This window comes from Python bivittatus, unplaced genomic scaffold, assembly GCF_059951505.1.
Source record: "Python bivittatus isolate LINGU-HERP-01145 unplaced genomic scaffold, Pbiv_v1 ctg000850_np1212, whole genome shotgun sequence".
Taxonomy (NCBI): Eukaryota; Metazoa; Chordata; class Lepidosauria; order Squamata; family Pythonidae; genus Python; species Python bivittatus.
Window position 1 is genome coordinate 47,855,378 of NW_028277112.1, and position 23,254 is coordinate 47,878,631.

Genomic DNA, 23,254 nt, shown 5'->3' on the forward strand with positions numbered 1-23,254 from the left:
TTAACCCAGAGAAGAATCTTGACAGTGATACACAGAACATCTCATAAGCACCAAAACTTTTCTACTACCTCTTCAATTTAGCCCCTTCCTGTAAAAGCTATACTGGATTATCAGAAGACCTTCTGGAGTGAATGTGCAAGCAACATAATGCCAGTCATGAATAGTAAGAAACAATTCTCAAAATATGAAAATAACTTCTGCTCATGCTAAGTAGATGCTTAAGAAAATAATAGCTTTCTCAACATGTACCATCCAACTTATGAGAATAACAACATGACATCAAGTGAAATCAATTAATAAAAATAGGAATTTTAAGAAAGAATACAACTCTTCAGAATTGTACAAAAATTCAATTACACAGTAAGAAAGGTACATTCTTGTAAAATAAGGCAAATCTTCAGACTATCTCTAGATATAACACAACTGTTCTTGTAAGAAGGGACAAATACATATATCTTGCCACCCTAATCTCAGGAAGCAACAGCAGGCCTTATCTGAGCATTGATTGATTCAATACATTTCAAAAGAAATGTTTCACTTTCTGAATTGCCAACATTTCCTACGGTGTTTAAGCTTTCTCTCATAGCTGTATATCTAGCTACTGACCAGGAATGACCCTACTTAGCTCAGTACATCTGAGGAGATCACAGCTGGAGGCACCATGGCTCAGTGGCATCTCAAATAAGTAATAAAAATAGGTGTATATGAAATAACAAGAACGTTAACAAATCTGTAGTATCTGCAGGTAGGAAAAAAAATAACACATCTGAAAATTTTACCAACAGTTTCAAATTTATAGCCCACACAAACAGAAAAAGAAAGAAATCACTCCAGGACCAGCTTCCCAGACCAATTTCGACCCACCTAATATGCAGCTCCCAGGAGAAGCTGACAGGGAAGGTGGATGAAATCCCATCAATGTTTTTCTGTTGCAGGACCAATATTAGGGAATTCTTTTCCCCCTGAAATTCAATCAGTTCCTACTTTATTAGGCTTCAGGAAATTAGTTGAAATAGAATTACTTAAGAGGATCTTTGATTCTTAAATGACACCCTTTGTTTTTCTTTTTTCTATGATGTCTATCCTATACTTTTGGCTTTTTATGATTGCTTACTTAATACACTGTCCAATGGGTGCTTTAATGGCATGAGTGTCACCTGACAGGTCTCTCAATTGCAGCAGGTAAAAATAATCAACTGACCAACTTAAGTGCAAGGATAGACTACATTTTCCAAGGGAAAAAATATGAGAAAATTGTATAGATATTGGTCTAGGCTTGGGGAATATTTTAGTGGCCTAGGCTGCCACTTCTTCCTACCAGCTGGAAAGCCCATTTATTCAGCCCTGTTTGGGCTTATGGGGGCTGAGTTTAAGGGAGGAAATGAGAATGGAAGGCCTCTGGGGCAGAAGCCGCTCCCATGGCCATCTTAAGCCTGCTCAATCCTTCTCTCCCCAAGCAGTGTGAAACCATGCTGCTGAAATTCAGTGATAAAATGGTCTTTTTGGAAGTACATTTAGAAGTGAAGGCTGAAGCAGTTTGCCTTCCAGAAGCCTCCACTGCCAGTCCCTTCTAATTCTTAGAAGATTAATAGAGCACAAATGAGGTTCACTGATCACTCAGAGTATGAATTGTATTTACTTCTAAGGTATCTGAAAAATTATGCCCCGAGTGTAATCCCAGTGCAAATGACATATAATTGTGGGCAGCCTGTGGGCTGAAAATGCCCCCCATACTCCAAGATTGTACTGCCAAAATTCAGTAATAAAATGGCCAGTGTTAGACAATATGATTTTCTTTTCCTTTTTCCAAGGATAAAGGTGAGATTGGATTCACTAAGTACAACAGAGACCGCAAATGTCCCACATGCAGATCTATTCCTCTTCACTGAAAGTATAACATATTGAATAGACATTTGCACAACTCCCCTTCATTTTAATAAGAAATGTGAAAAGAAGTCTATTTTCTTTCTGAGCTTGGCTAAGTGATCCAAGAATTCCAAAAGAGTAACTCGAAAGCATCCAAAAACAATAACAAAAAGACACCACCATCTATAGCTGAGATACAATGGGCTCCACGTAATATTATTTTCAAAAATCTGTTAACTCTGTTAATCATTTGCAATAACATATGGAAAATAAAAACAGATCCTGTTTAAGATTTTAAATAAAAATAATCAAAGATAATCAAAGATAATCCATAAAATTAGGCTTCAGATTAGTCTCTTCAAAGGATACATTTCAACTAAAAACATCTGGCAGTATTATATTGAGAGACAGATCTTTTCTAACTTTGGAAATGAGATTAGTACAGTAAATCATTCATTTGTAAGTGTCCAAGTAATTTCTAATTATTTTATCTGGGTCACGGATAATCCTCTTTTACTAGCCTCCCACAATGACATCAGAGAATCACTGCTTAAGCGATTATCCTGTTATTTTCAGCAGTTACTGATAACTTGGATTTTTCATTTATACAAAAGACTCCAGGTAAATGGCTGACCAAATAAAAATTTAGTGCAAAATTTGGTTTAAAAAATTCCATTCACAATATTTCTGCCTCCAAAATTACCAGCAAATAAAAAATAAATAAAAAGTACTAAATATTTTATTCATTTTAACTAAAAAGTATATTGTATAAACCATATTCAATGCATGTTTAACATCTTAATGCATGTTTAACATGTTAAATTATCATTAACTTCAGATTAATTTCAGTTAACTTATTTATTTATTGTAAACTTCAGATAACTCAAGCTCTGATGGTGTGTGAAAGAACAGGGGAAGAAGCTAAACATACAGATTTATATTCATAAAAACAATTCAGCAGATAAGTGATTAGAACCACACTGTGATAAGCTTCGTACAAGAATTGTTGTGGAAATAAGTATACTAGGAAATTACCATTCCAGTAACAGCTCTTTAAGTCATACAATATCAAAAACGAACACATTTCAAATTTCTCACTGCTATAAGATGACAATTGAAAAATGATCCAGCCACTCCTTCAGCAAGATATTGAATACATACAGTCCAGGTCAAAGGAGCTTTACAATACTAACACCAATCACAGGAAATATGCATGTAGCTCATGAACACAGCTACTGCCAGAACCAAGTTCAGATCACAACTAGTGATCACAAATATTGTCTTGGTGTGAAAATGATTACTGTTTTATAAACATGGTGAGAACAGCCAAAAAATTTCCTACAAGTAGCAGGTATGTGATTAACAGGGAAAGGCTGGTTCTTTTCAAATACAAACCCCCAAAACATGTTCATGTTGCTCCTTCCACACAACTAGAACTAGAAATAGCAAAAATGATGGTTTCTTGTAGCAATGAATCGAGTAATTTTTTCCATTAAAATCTATGATTCCTTCTCACTGGCAAACAGTGAAAAATTATTTTTTAGGAAAAGTTATAAAGGCAAAGAAGGGAGGGGGGCTTTAATTAATGCTTTAAAATGTTAAAGATTTAAGTTTCTTTCTAATACACCTAAAGAAATCAGGAATACAGAAGTTTTAGATTTGGGATTCAGGCTAATGGTAGGTGGTAGCTAGACATAAGGCTACTTCAAGCTTCCTCAGATAGCCCAGATTCCACTTTTTTCCTTCTTAGAAGTTACAGAAACTGAGACTTTTGAGCAGAAAGTGCCTCCCTACCCAATCTAAATCCATAACATGATGGAATTTAGTAGTAATATTTCCTAAGCATCAAATCTAATTGTGAGTAAATCCAATCTAACATTCAACTAGACTTGATGTTTAGGAGATCTCACTGTTTCCTTAAAGTCACACACAACTCCACAATCAATTAATATGCATTTCTTTAATTAAAAAATGTAACATTTATCATATTTGTATCCTGCATGCCCTGGCAAAGTCAGATTGGTTAAAGCCAGCTTGTCATAGTAAGTCTGGAAGACATCAGAGGGTTACAATTTGGTGGTTGTTATACTGACATAAAGATGCTAATCTTCTGGCCATGAAATGCCAGTCTACCAAAACACCCACATATTTTATTGTTTCATTGAATCTAAAGGGTAGTTTCCAAAAAGTGATTCTGGAAATTTATGCTTAATTCCATAATATTTATGCTGCAGTCTCAGAGAATTATATCCTGCCTCCTTGCCTCCCAGTCCTGTTCGCTTACATACATACATATGGCAATGATAGTCAAATCATCAGTTACAACCTCCTGAAATAATAAACAAATTTAATAGGGGTTATGGTTGCTTCTGGGGACGCGGTGGCATAGCGGCTTAATGACACTGAAAGTTGCCGGCCAGAAATGGTCAACACTTCAGCGGTTCGAGCCCAGCTTCGCGCAGCAGAGTGAGCTCCTGCTTCCTCCCCAGTTTCTGTCAACCCAACAGTTCGAAAACTTATGTGAGTAGATAAATGGGTACTCTCACTCTGGTGAGGAAAAATGCTGGCAGCGCCTTGCAAAAGGAGTCGGGAGCAGTTGCCGGTAGCGCGGAAGCCGCGCTCACCCAAAAAAGGCATGAAGCAACGGAAACCCCGCCTCCTGCACTCTGCTCTAGGAAGGAGGCACTGGCAAACCACTTCTGAAACACCTTGCCTTGAAAACTGCAAGGACTCGTCCAAAGCAGTCACCGCAGAGTCGGTAACGACTGAGTGTGGATTAAAAAAAAAAAAATGCTTGCTTCTGCTGGATGCAGGAGACCTTCTCCAGCTGCTGATGCTGGATCTAGTCAGGCACCAATAACAGTGGCTCCTGCAAGAACTGCAACTCAGTCTTGAGTGCTATCTAAGGTGACTTGTCCAGGATCAAGGTATTGCTGCCTAGTCTCACTTTCCCACTCTTTCAAGGGCAGTTCTTCATGGGTTTCTTCCTAGAGGGCATCATACTAGATCTTGGTGCTGAGCCTGACTGCCTGTTCCAGGCAGCCCAAATGTGCTGTCTTCCCAATGCAAGGCAGTTCTCTGGAACAAAGTGAAGAGGTGCAGTGCTTGGGCTGCCTGGAGTGGGCTAACAAGCTCAGGACCAAGGCCTCCTTTAGGAGAGGGGGAAGATGCAGCTGTTGGTTGACTCATCAGCGGGAACAAAAACCCTTGTTCTCTGGGCAAGCCAGCTTGCTCAGGTCATAGGTGGCCATAGCAAGCCACCTGAGAATTACCTCTGGCAATCAAGCTGGGACAGGCAAAGCCTGGCTCAGAGGCTTCCCAGTGGCTCGCCCATCAAGTAGATACTGGGCCAAGCTGCTGTTCATGAAGGTCTTCCCCTCCAGCAGCCAGCTTTCCTAGAATGGTTTCTCCAGAATAGGGCACAAGGCGGAACCTGGGCCAAGCTGCTTCATAACGCGGCTGTGATAATGGAAGGCAATATGAAGTGCCACTGCTAAAAACCTCCCTGGTCAGCCCTGATTGTGCTAATTATCTCTGTCCATTTGTCTCTCTTTCCTTTCCTGAAAAATCCAAGCAGAAGTTGAAAGGCTCAGAGCCCCCATCCTGCTACTCCAGAGTTGGGAACTATGGGTAGAATCTGCACCCTGTGCCTCCCCAATCATTTCAAAACGTGGCAGGGGCACCCCACTGAGCAGAGATGAGGAGGAGGAGGAGGAGGAGGAGGAGGAGGAGGAGGAGGAAAGAGGTGCAGTACTCAGGCTACCTGGAGCAGGTACACAGGTTCAGGGCCATGATCTAGTATGATGGTGGGGCCGCCAAAAGAAATCCGAGAACAGCCACCCTAGGAAGAGGAAGAAAGTTAAACTAGACAAGAAAGCTTCAGTCCTGTCTGGGTCACTTGGGTGGCGCTCAGGAACAGGTTGTGGATATTTCAGGAACTGCTGTTAGAAGTGTAAAAGCCATACTGGAGAGTCCCAGGTACTACTTCTGAAAACAGTGCTGTTTTGGGTACACTAGTCTGGCTTGACAAACACAGCTGGAATGCTGCCAGACCACACTCCCATTCTGACTGGAAAAAGTAATAAGAGCGGGAACCATATCAGAGCACAGTGAAAAAGTTTTCTTTTGGGTGAGGGTGTATACAAGTTAATAGCCACCAAATTTGAGATCTTCTGATCTAGGGACTTAAGATTATGCCTTCAGCACAGCCAACTATTTATCCTTTGCATCAAATCCTAAGAGGCACTGAAAGATCTACATTGGTTCTTAGCCACATAAAATGGACTGGGGAAATGCTAATAAACTGAGACTAAATCATGACAAGACAGTTACTGTTACTCGGTAGTTAATTTGAGTTGAGCTATGTCTGTCCTGTCCTGTAAGGGGACACACCTTCCTTAAAGACCGGGTTCTCAGTTTAAAAGTGCTCATGATCCATAATTATCATTAGGAGTACAAATGCCCCTATAGATTAGGATGGTTTCTTCTAGCATAAGCCTCTGTGCCAGCTACAACCTTAATTATTCGGGGATCAGCTTGCTTCAAAAATAGATTCTCTGGGAAACTCTCATTTCAATTACCATTAATACAGGGCTGCCTCTGAAAATGGTCCAGAATCTTCAGTCAAATGATAATATAGTTCTGAGATTGGTAGCTGGAACTCAGCACTATGCACATTTATTGCCAACAAAATGGCTGTTATTCAGTTTCCAACTCTATTTTGACCCCTTAAGATCTTCCTGATTTGGGCCCACAGTACTAACAGATGAAATCTTCAAGCATGCATTTACATAAATCCCTGAGTTTTTCTTTTGGTGCCTGTATCAAGGGAGGCATGATAGTTGCAAGCAAAAGGAGCTTTTTGATAGTAGCACCCAGTTACACAGTGTGAGCTCAGAGACAGACTTCCATCTAGTTTCAGCAATTGATCGTTACCTTTTTTATTTTTCTAAGGCATTTGTTACAGCTTTTAAGCTTATCTTAAACTTGGTGATTTTTCTTTCATACTGTTCATTTCAGTTTTATTCAATTAAATCAGAAGAGTCTCATAAGCTCAAAACAGGTTCATTCATTCATTCATACATACATACATACATGCATGCATGCATGCATGCATGCATGCACATTATATCGTTTTATTCCTTAGAATGGCCATTTAAGTCAAGTCAATAATTTTACTGATTATATTGTAAAGTCACACCTTGTGATTTCAAGGCAGAGGCAAGATTCAAAACTTCTCTAGATATAAATCACTATTTATCTCTCTAACTGATCTTCTAATACAAAGCTAACATAAATATTACATTTAAAATAATACTACAGTAAAATGAATGCATAGATATTTTTCGTGGATATTTAGATTATGAATTCAGGTAGTAAACTACACCAACAAATTGTAATTAATGCAACTTCCAATTAACATCAGGCATGTGTAGGAGAGAGCTTTAACTTTCCTCTCATCCCAGCAGCTAGTATTGCAGTTCTTCTCCAAATAAAGTGTTGGACAACTGATGGCTCCATTTGCCATTTCCCAAATGCAGTAAATCCAGGACCCCACCTCCTGGCATAGTGTCTGGTTGCGTATCTTAAGTCTTCAAATCTGCCTGCTTCCACTCTGCTTTTATTATTTTATATTCTTTTAAACCATTCCTGGCAAATAATTTTTATTAAAGAAATTTTTAAAATTTTATTTTAGAAAAGAAATAAAGAAAATTAAGAAAAATAGGGAATAGATAAGAATGAAAAGAGGAAAGAGAAAGAGAAAGAGAAAGGAAAGAGAAAGAGAAAGAAAAGATTATAAAGAAGCAGCTTCTGATCTTCTTAAAAGTGGTTATAAATGCATTTATATTTTATGCTCTCTCTCTAAGATTACATCGAAATTCCCTTCTTTCCATAGTCTACCCTTTCTAATTGTCACACCCATAAACCCACAAGTTAATTTTTTTCTTTCTTCAACAAAAAGTCTATATGGGCTTTCCAGTCACTAATAAATGTAGCTATTGTCCTTTCCCTAATCAGACAAGTCCATTTTGCCATCTCTGCTAATTCCATCATCTTTACCAATCATTCCTCTATTGTGGGTATTTCAGAGTTTTTCCATTTCTGTGCATATAATAGTCTCACAGCAATTATCATATACAAAAACAATGTTCCATAACTCTTTTCTAATTGTCTATCTATTAGTCCCAGCATTCCTGGCAAATAATTATGGCAAATGTTATTAATTTAACAGTATGGTTTTCCCGGCTGTAACAAATAGCTGTGAAAGCTGGACCACCAGAAAGGATGAATGAAGAAAGACTGACATCTATAAAACTGCCCTGCTGGAAAAAAATTGCTGAGAATACCTTGGACCACAAGAAGAACAAATTATTCAATACTAGATCAAATAAAACTAGACTGCTTCTGGGAAGCACTTACAATGAAGCAAAAACTTAAATATTGTAGACACATAATGTGAAGGCAAGAGTCATTAGAGAAGTCCCTGATGCCTGGAAAAGTTAAAGGCCAACACAAGACAATATGCTTAGATATTATCACTTACAACACAAATAGGAAGTTAGAAGAACTCAAAAGAAGCAGCTATTGACAAACAAATCTGGCAAATTGATAAGCTTTGGGTCACAAAGTGTTGGAAGCAACTGAAGAACTAAAGAACAACAACAGATTATATACTTTTAGCACTGCATAAATATATGCATACAATATATCAAAGACATCAAACACTTACATTAAATACACCAATTAGCTGAGTATAAAAGAGTCCAGTAATTCCAACTAACATAATTAAACCCATGAATGTTGATATTCTTGTAAGGGCAAGCTCATGTCTAAACACAAAGACATCCTGTAAAAGAAAATATAAAAGTTTAATACTGTTTTTCTGGTAAACAGGAAATGCACAATGGTATTCCAAAGTACAAAACTGCAGCTTCTTTGGCCAATCTGTGGCTTGTTCCTTCACACTTTTTTTTTTTTTTTGCAACTCATACTTTTTACCACTGCAGACTGGTTACTAGAGAAGTCAGCAATGCAGTCCCTGAACCTCTCCTAAATCGCACCCACTAAGTCTTGCAAGAAATCTTGTGTTCCTCCATGAAAGCTTATGAAACTTTGACATCTATAATGACTTCTGATAATCACTAACAAATCTGCATGTTGTACACAATTCCTTTCTAGAGAGATCTTGCAATAATACTACTCCTCCTACTGGACAAACAACTGTAGTATCTGCAGTCTTTCAAGTGAAATGTATATTATTTCATTCCTTAATTCTATGAAATACTTCTATGCTGCAGTTTGCATTTCAGCAGATTGTGCAAATAATACATTCTGCTAAACTAATATTTCTTAAAGAGAATGAAAGATGACAAGCCATCTATTTCTGCAGTCGACAAAAAGTAGTGTTCCATCAGCAGAGGGAAGTAAGAGAGTGGACTTAAGAGATTAGAAAGCAACTATTTCAGTTATCAAAATACATTAACACACAACTTTTATCCTATTCTGGCAAGGAGAAAATTCTCTTACCTCATTAACTTTTTTTAGTGGTTCAAAGTAGTAATAGTGGCAGAAATCAAGAAGCAGTGTATAAGAACTCAGAAGTTCTGTGTAGAAGCATAACTGCAAAAACAGCCAATGATTATCTTCACCAACACAGTTATTAATCCTGCAGAAAACAGTGTAAACACAGGGATAGCAATGTCAAAGGTTCTGAACATTTAACAGGCGCTTCAAAATACCTAGCGACCTCTAAGGAGAGAAGCATGTTTCTCACACGTGACTGAAAGAGTTGGGACAATAGAAAAACATATATCATTGCTTTCCTTTGCATTTCTGCTCCTTCCCTTGCTTCCATCAGTTAAATTTGTACCGGTCCAGTTCTACCAGCTATCATAATCTTTCACAAAGATAAAGTAGTTCATGGCATACAGGGATTTTTTATAAAGTCGTATCTTCCCGCTCTTGAATGAATATCTTTATTGTAACAAGGTCAGAGGATGACTATATACTAATCTTATATTTCATAAATCACAATCAACATATAGGCTCAGTCCAGCATATTGGCTTATTATACCAACTTTAGGAGCATCCATGGCAAGGGGGAGGAGAGAGGGGCGTCAAAAGGTCAAGATGGTGCAGGCAATCATGCAGTTGAAATCCCACCCTTTTGTGCATGTGTGTGACTTCAACTGCCCAGTTCTAACAGTCTTGACTTTTTTGACAACACCCTCCTGATCATGATATAAAAAAATATTTTGCCCTGGAACATAACTTTTTTTTTTTCCTGTGTGTTGTGCAGCAGTGAAACCTAGAAGTTTGTTTCACTTAAACCTGTGAAATTAGATTACCAGGTTTATATAATGCCCTTATATAAATCAATGGTGCAATCACATCTGGTATACAAGTAGTCCTCGACTTATGATCACAACTGGGGCTGGAATTTCTGTCACTAAGCGATGCGGTTGTAAAGCGAAACATCATGTGACCACATCACTTAGTGATGGCAATCCCGGGCAATCCTGGTTGCCACTGTAACCCCAAGATCATGTGTCATTAAGCAGGAAGAGGTGGGAGTCCCAAATAAGGAGCATGAGGTTGCTGCAGGGAGATGGGGGAGGCCTGGAAGGCCTGGCATGGGCCGTGCATGAGTTGGAGGAGGGGGGTGCTGTGGTGTGGCACAAGCTCAGGAAGGCTGGGAAAAGAATATGCTGCAGCTTAGGGGCTTCCTGGCACACTGTGGCTCTGGGGCAAATATGATTATGTATGTATAACTAGAATAATTCTCTTTACTGCTGAAAAATGAAGTTTATGTAACATATGCTTTAGAAACATAAAACATTACCTTCTGCTAGTACATTTTAGAATGATTGTTACATTTGTTTTTTATAGTAATTTTATTAAAATTACAATCACAACATTAAAACAAATCCTTAAAGCCTCATTTCAGTCAAGATGTCAGCAAAAGTCCATTAAGGGTTACCAGAGATAACATATCTATTTTAACCTTGATTAAATAAACCAACTTTATATTCCTTCCTTTTACTTTTAACAATCTTGATCTTTAGTCCCTTTGAATAACATCCAACTTGATTTCTTTTCATTTTTTCTTTGTCCCTTCTCACAAAATTCTTCAAAGCTTTAATAAAACTCTTTTGTAAATCCAATATAGGAAAATAATCCAGGTCACTCTCTTGATTTGTTATTTGTATATCCCTTTTAATTACAGGTAGTCCCCAATTTAAGAATGAGTTCCATTCCCAAGGTCTTCCTTAAGTCAAATTTGTATGTAAGCTGGAACAGTATTATTGTATAATACTATATAAGTAGTATTGTGTATTTAACTCGAATCATTGTGTATTTAACTCACATTTTGGTACAACAGGCTCTGCTTTTAACTATGGGTCGTCTGTAAACTGGGCGTTCTTAACCCGGGGACTACCTGTTTTAAGACATCAGCTGCTAGTTTCTTTTGCATGTCCAGTGTAGCATCTTTTTCCATATCATTCTTGAAGCCTGTCATTTTTAAATCCACTCTCAGATCAGTCTCAATCTTGCCAGGTAAAATCTGCTCCTCTTTCATAACATCTTCTAGACACAGTCTTTCTATAGAGGCAGACATTCTTAAAATTAACTTCTGGGTCCATTGTTCAAAAATATCCTTCAATATGTCCAATGTTAAAATATTTTGCTTCATTCTGTGTTAGTAAGTTGAATTTAAGGTGTCTTCTCCTTTAATTGTAAACTTTAGTTCCTTCTAGTTTCCTCTAGTGTCCAATCTTCAAAGTCCCATCCTATCATTTTTTTTTAAAGAATTCAAAACAAAAACATTTTCCCACAGAAAGGATTCTTTATAATTAATTCCAAAATCTTATCTCAAATTTATCTGGACCCTTAGTCCATTTGTAACTTTCTAAAATAAAAGTTTTAATCATCCTTTTGCTGTTTATTCCAGAAAAAAAAAGTAAGTCCTTAAACTTGTATTTAAAACTTCTTTCGCTACAAATTGAAGGAAACTCACCTGGTGTTTTCAGACTTGTTGATCCAAAGGTTGCTATTAGCTGAAAAGCAGTTAAAAGGCAACTTCCAAAAGAGATTAGAAAAGGAAGCATGAGAACCCAGTGTCCTTTTAAAGGCACCAACTGTGGTTTGAGCAAGATGGCTATTTCCTTATCTCCCAGAGCTCTAAACCCACTGGAGACCACTGTCTTGTGGTCTCCTCATGAGGAGCAACTGTATAGAGCACTTGTGGGTGATCTCAAGCCCTCTCCTTGTCTGGAGAGGAATTACGAACAGCTGGCCACTTGCTGGCTCTTCATTCCATTGCAGTCATTGGCTCTGCTTTTAGTGGAGCTGCCTTCAGTTCACCATTTCTTCCCCAGAAATCCCAATTGTTGCATTTGTAAGGTTAAGATTTGTTTTTGCTTCTGAACTATTTTTGAAATATAATAGTAGTGCTCCTTGGGTTCACAGTGCCGCATTAATATTCCAGCTTTTGTTTTTAAAAACAAGATTAGTATTTCAAAGTTAATATTTCTTTTGGTTCTTGATATGATCATGCTATTACAACTATAAGGTACGTAATTATTAGAAAAAGTATAGAGTCACTTTTAATTAGAAGTTAAAAAAGATGAAATTAAATGACATACTAGACTCATCTTACCATGGACAGTGATGATCCATTCTCCTAACACAGTGCCCACATCGACTGCAGTGGTGGGAACGCTTTGGTCTCATCATATTGCATTTATTACATAATTCCCAAAGGTCTTTTTCTAAAGAGAGAAACAAAGACAACATTAACAGAAATACACTACCAGAATTGCTGCTAAGTTCCTGTTTCTCTTCAAGAACAATCACAATTCTGAATTTGTGGGTACTGATGTTGAGGATTTTAGAGGACAGCATGTAAAAAATATCCCTTATTCCAATCAGTCAAAACTACTGAATTTTCCCATACAGAGACTGAAGGGGTCATGGGCCATAATAAAAGTACATTGAAGACAATATCCAGATTATCTTCAAAATTTAAATAAAATCTTTAGGACCTGTATATATTCTATTCAAATTCAAATAAAATTACTGCTTCCAATATCTATCTGTGCAGATACTTTAAAATTAATTTTATTTCTAAGGATACATTTAATTCCACACAAAAAAAACTTTGGATACAAGCTATGATACTCATATTTGCTTTGTGCAACAAACGGCATGGTTTTATTTTTATATCTGAGCACACTAAAAATAATGTTAAAGCTAAGATATTTCTGAAATAGAAACGTAATCAAACAAAATGATATTGCCATAGTCAAATGCTTCTTATACGTATATTAAACGTGGTACTTCCATCAAATTACAAAATGTATAGTGAATAATCCATTATTTAATTTGTTTGTATAGACTCAATTTTAAGTTTTCGGTGAGCTGCCATATTTCTCATCTTGGTGAAAAATGACATACTTGCATATTGGCAGTATGGAAATCTAATATTCAAGATCATTAAACTAGCAATAAAGCCAGATGGGAAACTGATTTTCAGTCTGTTCTCATAAAGCCAATGTCACAAAGGTGTTACTCTTTAATAAGAGAGTTACCATTAACAGAAGGCAAGTTCCACAATGTAATTTAAAAGCAGGAAATGAATGCATCTGACCATATAAGTATGTATAATACTAAAGAAGCAAAGGGGTATCTTTGCTTTTGTAGTATGGGATACACTTGCATTTCTCAAAACAACCCTACCCAGTTTATATTAACAGTAACAGAACAAAATCAATGACACAATCTCAGCTTCTTCCATTTCTTGTGCAATAAATACATGGAGTCTCTGCAGGCACTTATAGTCTTTATTATGACATACTGCCTCTTCTGTTTAATGCTGCTTCCACGCTTGACTCAAGGGCCTCTTAGCTAGGGACCTCAGTCCCAATTCTGTCTTTCAGGGCACAAAATAGATTGTCCATATCCATGAGTGTCCACTGTTACCAATAGAAGCTTTTTCAGAGGAGGAAGAATTATCCACCCCTTCCCCATTTTCTGTGCCCCCCCTCACCCCCAAACCACTTCCCAATCATGTAGCAATGAAGCTTGCGCTGCCCTGCAAGGCAAGTTTCAAAGAAGGCATGGCTAACTCTCTCATTCCCATGTGCTGGGACATTCAGTCATCTTTACAACTTGGCATGGCGATTAAGCTTTAAAGATGTCTTCTCTTAAAGGTTTTAAAGGCCTTGTGGGACAGGAGGACACTGTCCTTTAGATGGTTGTCCTCTTTTTCAAGCTGACTTATGTCAGAAACCTACCAAACTCATTTAAAGTATTATAGCAGAACTCAAACTTGTGCATGCTTGCACTGCTGAGACAAAAAGAATTATACACATGAATTATACACCATCATCATTGTACCTCTTTCCACCTTTGAAAGCCATTTCCTACTACCATTCTCCTCCACCTCTTTCTTACTTCAAAACCTGTCCAGCCTCTACATTATCTAACAGCATCTGAGACTGTACCTTCCAACCATATCAACCACTGCAATTTCAGCCACTACATCTCATTTTCTCCATCTCTTCACTCTTTCCTCTCCTCCATACTTCAACTCATTCAACTTCCAACCATGATTGTCACTGAGCTGCTGGACTTCCTCTGTATCTTCTCTGTTCCAATAACCCACTGCAGAACACTGGAGTACACACCCATTAACACTATCTTAAAAATTCTAACTTCCAAAACCATCCCCTCCAAGCCAAACTAATCCCAAGCATCCCAAATTCCATAGTAAAAAACCTAAGACTTAGAGACAGATACATTGTCAAGGCACCATCTTGAAAATTTATATATTTATGCCTTGCCTTTGTTTACATAAATGATCAATAAATCAAAACACAAAAGATAAAAGGTAATAGTAAAATTGATGCAATTAAGTGAAAAATTAAACATTAAAATCAACATCATTGAACTAATCATCCATTTTAAGTCTAACCAATTTTTACAATTTTCCTAATATAGGCTGGGGGTGGTGGTAAATACCAGATAATTAAACTTCTGGCAAGGGTGGCATACTCAGAAAGGCTATACCTACTTATCTAAGTAAACAGGCAAGTTCGTAACAGGATAGGCAGTCCCTCCAATAATCAGTCTCTAAATTTTTTAAAGTTTTATAGGTCAGCACAGGCACCATAACTTGTGCCCAATAGGAAACTGGCAACCAATGCAGAACTTTTGATACAGTTATTCTGTGAAAGCTGTACTTTGCATTGATTAGGAATCTCACCATTGCATTTTGCAAGTACTGCAATTTCTGGACACTACCCCAATCTAGTTTCTGGCACTAGTTATCCACCGAGGTGATCAAAGCAGTCAGTTAAGGTGTTGGACTAGGAGCAGGGAGACCCCGCTTCTGGTCTTTCAGCTACAGCTTACTAGGTGACTGTGGGTCAGTCAGTCCCTCACCCCAACCTACCTCACACAGTTGTTGTGGGGAAAAAAACTGGAAGTACTATTTACATCACCTGGAATTCCTGATGGAAAGCCAGGATGCAAATGTAATAAATAAATAAAATCCTACACAAAATGCCAAGTGGAATGGTTGCAAGTAATCAGTTTTATCCAAATGCATCTGGAACTCAAAGCCATCATTATGTTTATCATTTTACTGAAAGACTGAATATTTAAGACTGGACTATCGTTAGAAAGCTTTTCTGGGTCAATGGATGTTTTATAACATCCTATAAGCAGGTGAGGATAAATCCCACACTGACGGAGGTGTTGATCACCTCACTTAAGCATGGGGCCATTCCCAACCTGCTTGATGTAGGCAAACATGTGGTGGTCTTCATCAGGTCCTTGGAATCTACAAACTGTCTACAGTCCTACCATGGCAAATGGTTGCCAAACTTATCTCCCTATGACCTGCTCCACCATTAAAATTCAAACTGAGGTGTCACTAATCAATTTTGTCTGCAAAGAATAATGAAAACGGCTCCCTTTTCCCAACATCTTGATGAAGAAGATGCCAATACAAGAAAGAAAAGCATACCTGGCCTGTTCTGTGCAGACACAGGGGACACAAAGTGGGATTGCCCTGGGTCCCTTCTGTGAAGCAGTGTCATCTAATAGGACTCAGGAGACATACTATCTCTGGAACAGCATTCCCCCCAAGATGCAGATGGCCCCAACCCTGTTAGCCTTTAGGAATGCCTTAAAAACCTCACTCTTCCCCCAAGTGCTAGGGTCAGGATGGAAGATAAGCCCAATCTGTGTGTGTGAGAAATGTTGCTTTTAGTGGGCTTTGGTGCATTGTATATTGCATATTATTTCAATGATTTATTTCCCTTATATTTTCATTTAATTTTTGTTTGCCAATTTTCTATGCTGGTTTTATTGTACTGTTAGAATTAGCCATATAAATTGTACGTATGTATGCATATCTGTACAAATCAATCAATCAATAAATCTTCATTGCAGTCATTGCCATGGAACAGAATTTCTGATGGATTTGAAAAAATGGCTCCACTCCAAATTCAATCTAATTTGTCCCAACTGTTCTTCTTTTTGCACTCCAAATCTCCCTCCATTTCATTGCTTTAATTTCCGGGTTAATTGAAGGGCTGACTGCACTCTGATAGAGGGAAAGAGGCTCGTAGGTGTGATAGCATCCATGCCTCTATGTGTTATCTAGAAGGATTGTGTTATACTTCCTGTCTTTTCAAATATATGTACGACTTTTCTAGTCACAGTTCAAAGTAATTTACAACAGAAAATTAAAGCATCCTAAAATACAAAAACAATTCAATGAAAATGATTTTATTTTGCGGTCCACGGAATAACAGTGTCTAGGCCAATTGCTACAGGGTGTTTTGAAATTTTTAGGATGTTCTAATTTTTTTAAAACCTGATTTTATATTACTATTTCACATGGTTATTTTATTTTCTTGACTATCATCAACATTTGACAGAAAACCAGGAGAGAGAAGGAAGGAAGGAAATTACTGATAAATGTTACCATCACAGCTATACCACACTCCAAATCTTCTGACGATCCCCCGAACAGAAATCAAGGGTGGGGAATTCTTGGCCTGCATGCAATTGCCTAGTCCAGCCCGCTCCCCCCAATCTCATTTGCAAGCTCCAATTTCAGCAATTTGATTTTCCAGAATCCCATAAGGCTCTTCATGCAACTCTTTCTTGAAAGCAGCCAGTAATTCACTGGATGGCATGTACATATCTCGGGATGGATATAATGACTGAGAATATGAAAAGTTGCGAGAGATTCAGAGGAACAATGGCATCGATTGCTTGTAGACCTGGGTGACCAAGATAATTTCCGTCATGAAAAAGATCAAAACATGGATCAAGATTTTGGGCATGTGGCTCATTTAAAACACACAATTTCAGTTCATGTTGATATAAGATGTACCTGTAATTGGTATCTTTGGGCTTTCAGGTAATCTCCCTGGATCTGCTACTGAAGCTCTTAACAATGAGGCAATACAGAACAATGAAAATAGATAGTAACCTGAAAAACAGATACATTTCCATTCAGAAAACTTCAATTAGCAGGATTTGGAAATTTACCAAGAACAAGAATTGTATATACATTTCTGAAAGTTCAAAGCCAGTCTACCTCATACTTGTTATATAGAAGACAATATTAAAGGAGAAACCATCAAACAGGATCTCATTAAAAGTATTTATGTGTCTGCTCTATTTTCACATAAGAACTGGATAGAATGAAGAAAATAACAACAAACTTGACTTACATAGTACAGCAGCTGCAGATATATGTCCTTCTTCATAATGTGGAAAGAGGATAATTTTTGGAATGAAGAGAGTATTGTAAAGCCACACAAAGATTATCAGGCCCATACAAAACCAACCCTGAGGGTCAACCACAAAATGAATTCGTAGTCCCATTGTACATAATCTGATGACAGTTTGCCCCACACTGAAAGGGGAAAATTAGCCTGAAGGAGAAAAAAATTGTAATTAGAATAGATTAGCAATGTGAATAATAATAAAAAAATATCTAATCATAATTATCCCCAATGGATATTTATGGATTCTTTCCAAATGCCTCCAATCTGGTGTTATGTTGGACTGAAATAATCACAGACCCAGACCACATAATAATTCTTATTCTAGTTAGGGATGAGGGAAACTGTAATCCAACACTTCTGGGTGGAACCATATTAGAGAAATCTGGATGGTGCACGTAAAGGCAGTAATTTAAATAAAGTAACCTTGAGCTGCTGATGAAAAAAATCTCAAGAGAACCAGCCTTTTCAACAAAGAATGTCCATCACAGAATTCATACCAGAAAACCAAATATGATAACACAAACTAGAGAATATTTTTTTATCTCACTCTTATTCATGATACTATATTTAACCCTTGAATGTGATTTCTTTTTCAGATCTAAATTTTCTCAATCATTTATCTAAATGATTTTCAAGCCTCCATCTCTATTTTGCCCTCTCTAGCTTTATGCTTCTTTGATTTTTCTTTTTATATTTGGGGGATTCTATGCAACCTTTCAACCCAGATTTGCTTGCACATAAATGTACACAAGTATAACTATAAAAATAGTTAGAAAAACAGCATATAAAAGTTGGGAAGAATGATGTCTTGTAGGCGTAGGCAAAGACATTTCAAAGATGGGGCATTTATATCAAGAAGACCAAGTTTTTAAAATCAACAGTCTTGACATTAATGGTGGCCTTCCTCCAAGATGACCTCTATGCACATTCCTTCAAATTAACAAGTTCAAAACCACATAAGGACTCTAAACTATGCTCAGAAATGGCCAGAAGCCAGGGAATTTATTTAAAGTATGTATCGAATGCTCAGCATTTTAGTAGAAAATGCAACAGCTCAGCTATTAAGTGTAATTTCACAAAATCTTCAAAGACAGCCTCACATATATGGCATGACCACATCCATCCTGATTATTTTTAGACTGTAGTTAACCACAGCCAACTTATTTCCAGCCAAAGGAGAATGAAATTGGTACCCCAGCCTAAGAGGCATCTGACCTGATGTCACCAAGATCACGTTGGTCAAAACTGGATTAATGTGCCTCCCTGAAAACTATGAAATGGATCCTCACAGAGAACATATTGAATTTCAGCTCTCTGAAAAGAGAAGCCACATACCTATAGAATCTTCAATGTGCTGAAATTTAATCTCCTGGCTCTCCTCCAGCCCATTACTGGTTTCAGGTACTGATTCAGCACTTCTGCAGCCTCATCTAAGTGACATGTAAAAGAGAAATAATTTTGAAAAAAATAATAATAATAATTAACCTTTGATGATTTCACTCAATGGTTTGATGTAGATGTTGAATAACAGCTGAAAATCATCCAAAGCCTTGAGATATCTTTCAGAGGATTCCATCAAGCTTTGTGGTCTAAACTACCTCTGCAGACAACAATGATTAATGCCAGCTAAAACCTCATTAGGAAGTGTAATTTGACAATTACAACAGACCTGAACAAAACTTTCTTAGATATAGAATACTATATTTGATGCCAGCTGTATATTATTAGCTATTAAATATTTACAGAAGTTTTCCTGCACTCATAGTTTCACATTCCACCTCCAATTGAAAACCAGTTCCAATCTCCCTAGAAAAGCTCCTCCTCATCTAAATTCAGCAAAACAGATACATCCAATTAATGATTCAGATAGTCACATACCATCCTACATGCCAGATGGCATTGCTTCTATTACACATACAATCTTGACATTAAACCCCAGCTAGACTCCTCTCTTCCTAGAATCCATTGAGTGCATGAACAGCTTTCCATCCTTACGCTGCATGCTTTAAACAGGATTTAAACTTTGTTTCTACAAGCTCCTCAATCACAAGCAAGTTGGAATCCAGTACAAGCCAAGGTGCCAATGATATTGAAAGAAGTTCTCATATAGTAAAAAATAAAGAAAAAAAAAGTGTGACCACCAATCAGTTCAGCTACATCTTTTCACCAAATCAGCAGATATTTCGTTTCTTATAAATTCACCCTACACATTCTGCCCTTTCTTTTCTTTTTCATTGTTCTTTTTTTCTGTCCCGAGTGAGTAAAATTTCTTTTTGTCATATTGGATTTGCAAATTTCAGTGGTCACAAGACGGCTCATAGGGAGTCTTTCAGATTATTGTTTTTACTCCTCTGAACTCTTACCATTTTTGATAGATAACAACGGATAATAACTGATTACAATTGCTGTGCAGCTGCAATCCCAATCATTCTATAGCAAAACTACTGCATAGTTCTAGATGTGCTGAGCTGACATCTCCCAGAATTCTCAGCCAGAGAAGTACTGGCCATGCTGGCTGGGAATTCTGGGTATTATACAAAAGAACTGCAAAGGATTAACCTAATGCTACCAGATTCTGTAGAAGGATAACTACCTTGATTTTCACATAATGGAAGAATAATTAAATTCCAACAGTGGAGGAGTGGATTGTGAAAATATCACAATTCACCGAGGTAGCAAAGCTGGCCTGTTTGGTCAGAGAAAAACAACGAAAACTTTTCTGTAAGACTGGGAGCCTTATATGGACTTCTTGCTGAAAGAAGAAAAAAATATGATGATATATGAGGATGAGGATTAAAAAAGAGGTGGACTAAGTGAGGGGCTGAAGAGATTTGTTTAACATCTAAAAGGGAGGGAGGACTGTAAGATTGTAATTATCTGTTGAAGAGAAGATCAGAAGTCGTATTTCATAACTTTAGTTTCTTTCTTTTCTTTCTACTCTTGCACTTTCTTCTTCTTTTCTTTCCTTTTCTTCAGATTTGTCTTTTACTTTATGTAAAGTTATCAATAAATATCAATAAAAAAAAAAGAAGTGACCAGATCTCCTAAATGATCAGTTCACAACTTCAGTGGATGCTATACATGTTCTCAGAAATCTTTTTTTAAAAACAGAATTGCCTGTATAATCAGTAACAAACATTTAGTTCTCAAATTTATATCAACAGAATTCTAACCTTCTGGAAAACTAAATGGCATCAAACATGTGACATCTGTAACAAATTGGCAAAATTGCTTCATCCAATGTCATGTACATATCAATGAACCAAGTGCATTGTGGGAATATTTTGAAAAGCAATCTATTGACGTGCATGTAGATATTGTCAACAACATAACTGATCAAATAAAGACAGGAACTCTTTTACAGATAGGCTAAAGATCCCTATTTCAGCACATACAAGGATCTTTTTTTTGAAATAGGTATTCAAATCGAGGCAACAATTTTCTAGCAGAAATGTTATAGTGCCCAACGAAATCTAGTATCTCCTCACTAAGAAAATATGGCAATTATTTTCCCCACTTAATTATTCAGAATACAGTTATCTGAACAGAAACAACAATACCTCAGTACTGGCTATAACAGAAACTGTTTCCACATCCAAAGTTGTTATCTGCAACTTTTGTAGAATATTTAGTTGTGCAGTATTTCAGTTTCAATTCAGAAGAGGTGTTTCAGAAAATAAGGGTACAAAGCATGTGTCTATGGGCAAATCCATGCATGCTTCTTGCCCCAATATGAAGATGATCCACTGCTTCCAAACAAGAAGTCTACAGGCCATTGCCTGTATCTCCACCTACAGGTGAAGCAGCCTGAGGACAGCTTTAGGTGTGCTGCTCTGGAAGCAGTTTTCCCTCTTACCCTACCTCCAGATATGGCATGTGAGCAATGCTGGTTATGTTGGTATGTATGGAGGAGGAGGTCTGAAATGATGTGTAGGCAAACTTGTGGCTCCAACTGATTCTGCCAGTTTCCTGCTGGATCACCCCTTTTCATCCGCTCCCTGGCCTACTCTTTTGCCCCCTCAATCCTCTTTTGGCTGTGAAGGAGACCAGATCCTGACTTTCACAGCCTCTTTTTTTTAAATAGGTTGATCAACCAGCTGACCTAGAGTGCAAAGCCCTGAAACTGACTAGCCATTGGTGTGGAGGAGTATGGAGATGTCCTTGAAGAAAAAAGTCAACAGCAGCTACACAAACATCAGCTTAGCCCTTTGGAAGAGGGAGTGAGAAAAAAACTCAAGATTGTCTCACCTTGATTCACTTTGGTATAATAGCAGGGAGAGAGAATCTCTGTCCAGCTGTCAGGATTCTGTTATTATACTCTGCAACAATAAAGTTCCAGTAGTCCTTGTGGAATCTGTTTCCTAACCTGGCCTACCTTAAAGGGCTGACACTGGCTTAAGATATATAACTGGAAGAAAAACTGAAAGGACTTGCCTTTTGTACATCTGTACCCTGCCTGGCAGGGGATTTCTTTCCCAGTGGCCACTGCTCAGAGGAACCCTGGCTCACTTCCTCTCCTCACATAATGTTCTTGAGTAGTTTACAGCTGTCTCAGCTAAAACCCTTTCTCAATCACCAATTCTTCAACAGCGCTTACCCGGTGACTGCACAAATCCAGACAATCCAGAGAGATGCTCTTTTTGCTACTTCCTAGTGGTTGACAGGTTGAACTGGTTGCCCCATCATTTCAAGAAATAAAAAGAAAAGTTTGATCCGTTTATGGAGAAAACAAAATGAAGCAAATGGAGAAAATAGAGCATTGTGTATGCCAATCAGCAGAGGCTTTTCATGTGGTGAAGGATGTTCATGAGTGGAATTTCAGTCAAGAGAACCACCCATCACAGCCCTTAGGAAGTTGTGCATTCAAGCTATATTGACAGCAGCACTGATCCATTCTGGGTGCTTTGTGGGGTCTGCACAATTTAGGACAGACGGATTTCTTCCCAGTAAATGCAGTAGGCCCCGAGGCAACATTTCGAACTCCAGGCCCAGAAGGCTCAGCAGGCCCCGATGTGGCACAGCGAGCCCCAGGGAGCCCTGGAGTAGTGCTGCGAGTTTCAATGAGCCCCGGAGCCACACGGCAAGTCTTACTGAACCCTGGAGCGACACAGCAAGCCCCAGTGAGCCCCTGTGTGATGTGGGGACTTGGAGGAGCCTGGAGCCCTGGGAGCTTGGCGGTTTGGGGCGAGGACATGGGGCAGGTTGGGGGGGCTGAGGCCATAGTGGACTTGTTGTCCAGCTTTGGAGGAAGATTGCTCGACTTTGAAGGAACAGCCGGGACTGGAGCAGCCGGACAGCACATTAAGCCAACAGCCTTTGATCTCGAGAGTGGGGAACTGGGAATAAGAACCTAGCCACCCTCACTTAACCTACCCAGTGTCAGTGGAGAGCCGCAGGGCCCCTCCAGTGCGAGTCTGGGATGCCCTCCCAGGAGTGAGAGTCTGGGTGGGAGTCTGGGAGTGTTTGAGGATATGAGGATCCACCTCCTGGGTGAGAGACAGGAGGCATGAGGGAACTTATGGGATGCCCACCCTGCAGACTAGTGAGAGAGATCATGCAAGGGGGCAGAGTGTGAG

General features: G+C 38.2%; 1 protein-coding gene across 2 annotated transcripts in view; it reads right to left on the reverse strand.

The window, feature by feature from the left end:
* Window positions 1-23,254, reverse strand: part of ZDHHC21 (zDHHC palmitoyltransferase 21) — a 31,186-nt gene that overhangs the window by 3,871 nt on the left and 4,061 nt on the right. Inside the window, exons 1-7 of one of the 2 annotated variants that reach the window (XM_025171936.2) lie at window positions 20,272-20,408; window positions 19,014-19,108; window positions 17,622-17,825; window positions 17,279-17,377; window positions 12,527-12,638; window positions 9,394-9,532; window positions 8,597-8,713 (exon numbers count right to left, since the gene is read on the reverse strand). In XM_025171936.2, the coding sequence (XP_025027704.1) occupies window positions 8,597-8,713; window positions 9,394-9,532; window positions 12,527-12,638; window positions 17,279-17,377; window positions 17,622-17,775 (621 nt within the window). In that variant the 5' untranslated portion in view covers window positions 17,776-17,825; window positions 19,014-19,108; window positions 20,272-20,408. Of the gene's footprint in view, window positions 1-8,596; window positions 8,714-9,393; window positions 9,533-12,526; window positions 12,639-17,278; window positions 17,378-17,621; window positions 17,826-19,013; window positions 19,109-20,271; window positions 20,409-23,254 lie in introns of those variants that run through there. The other variant, XM_007436327.3, reaches the window with a different exon arrangement.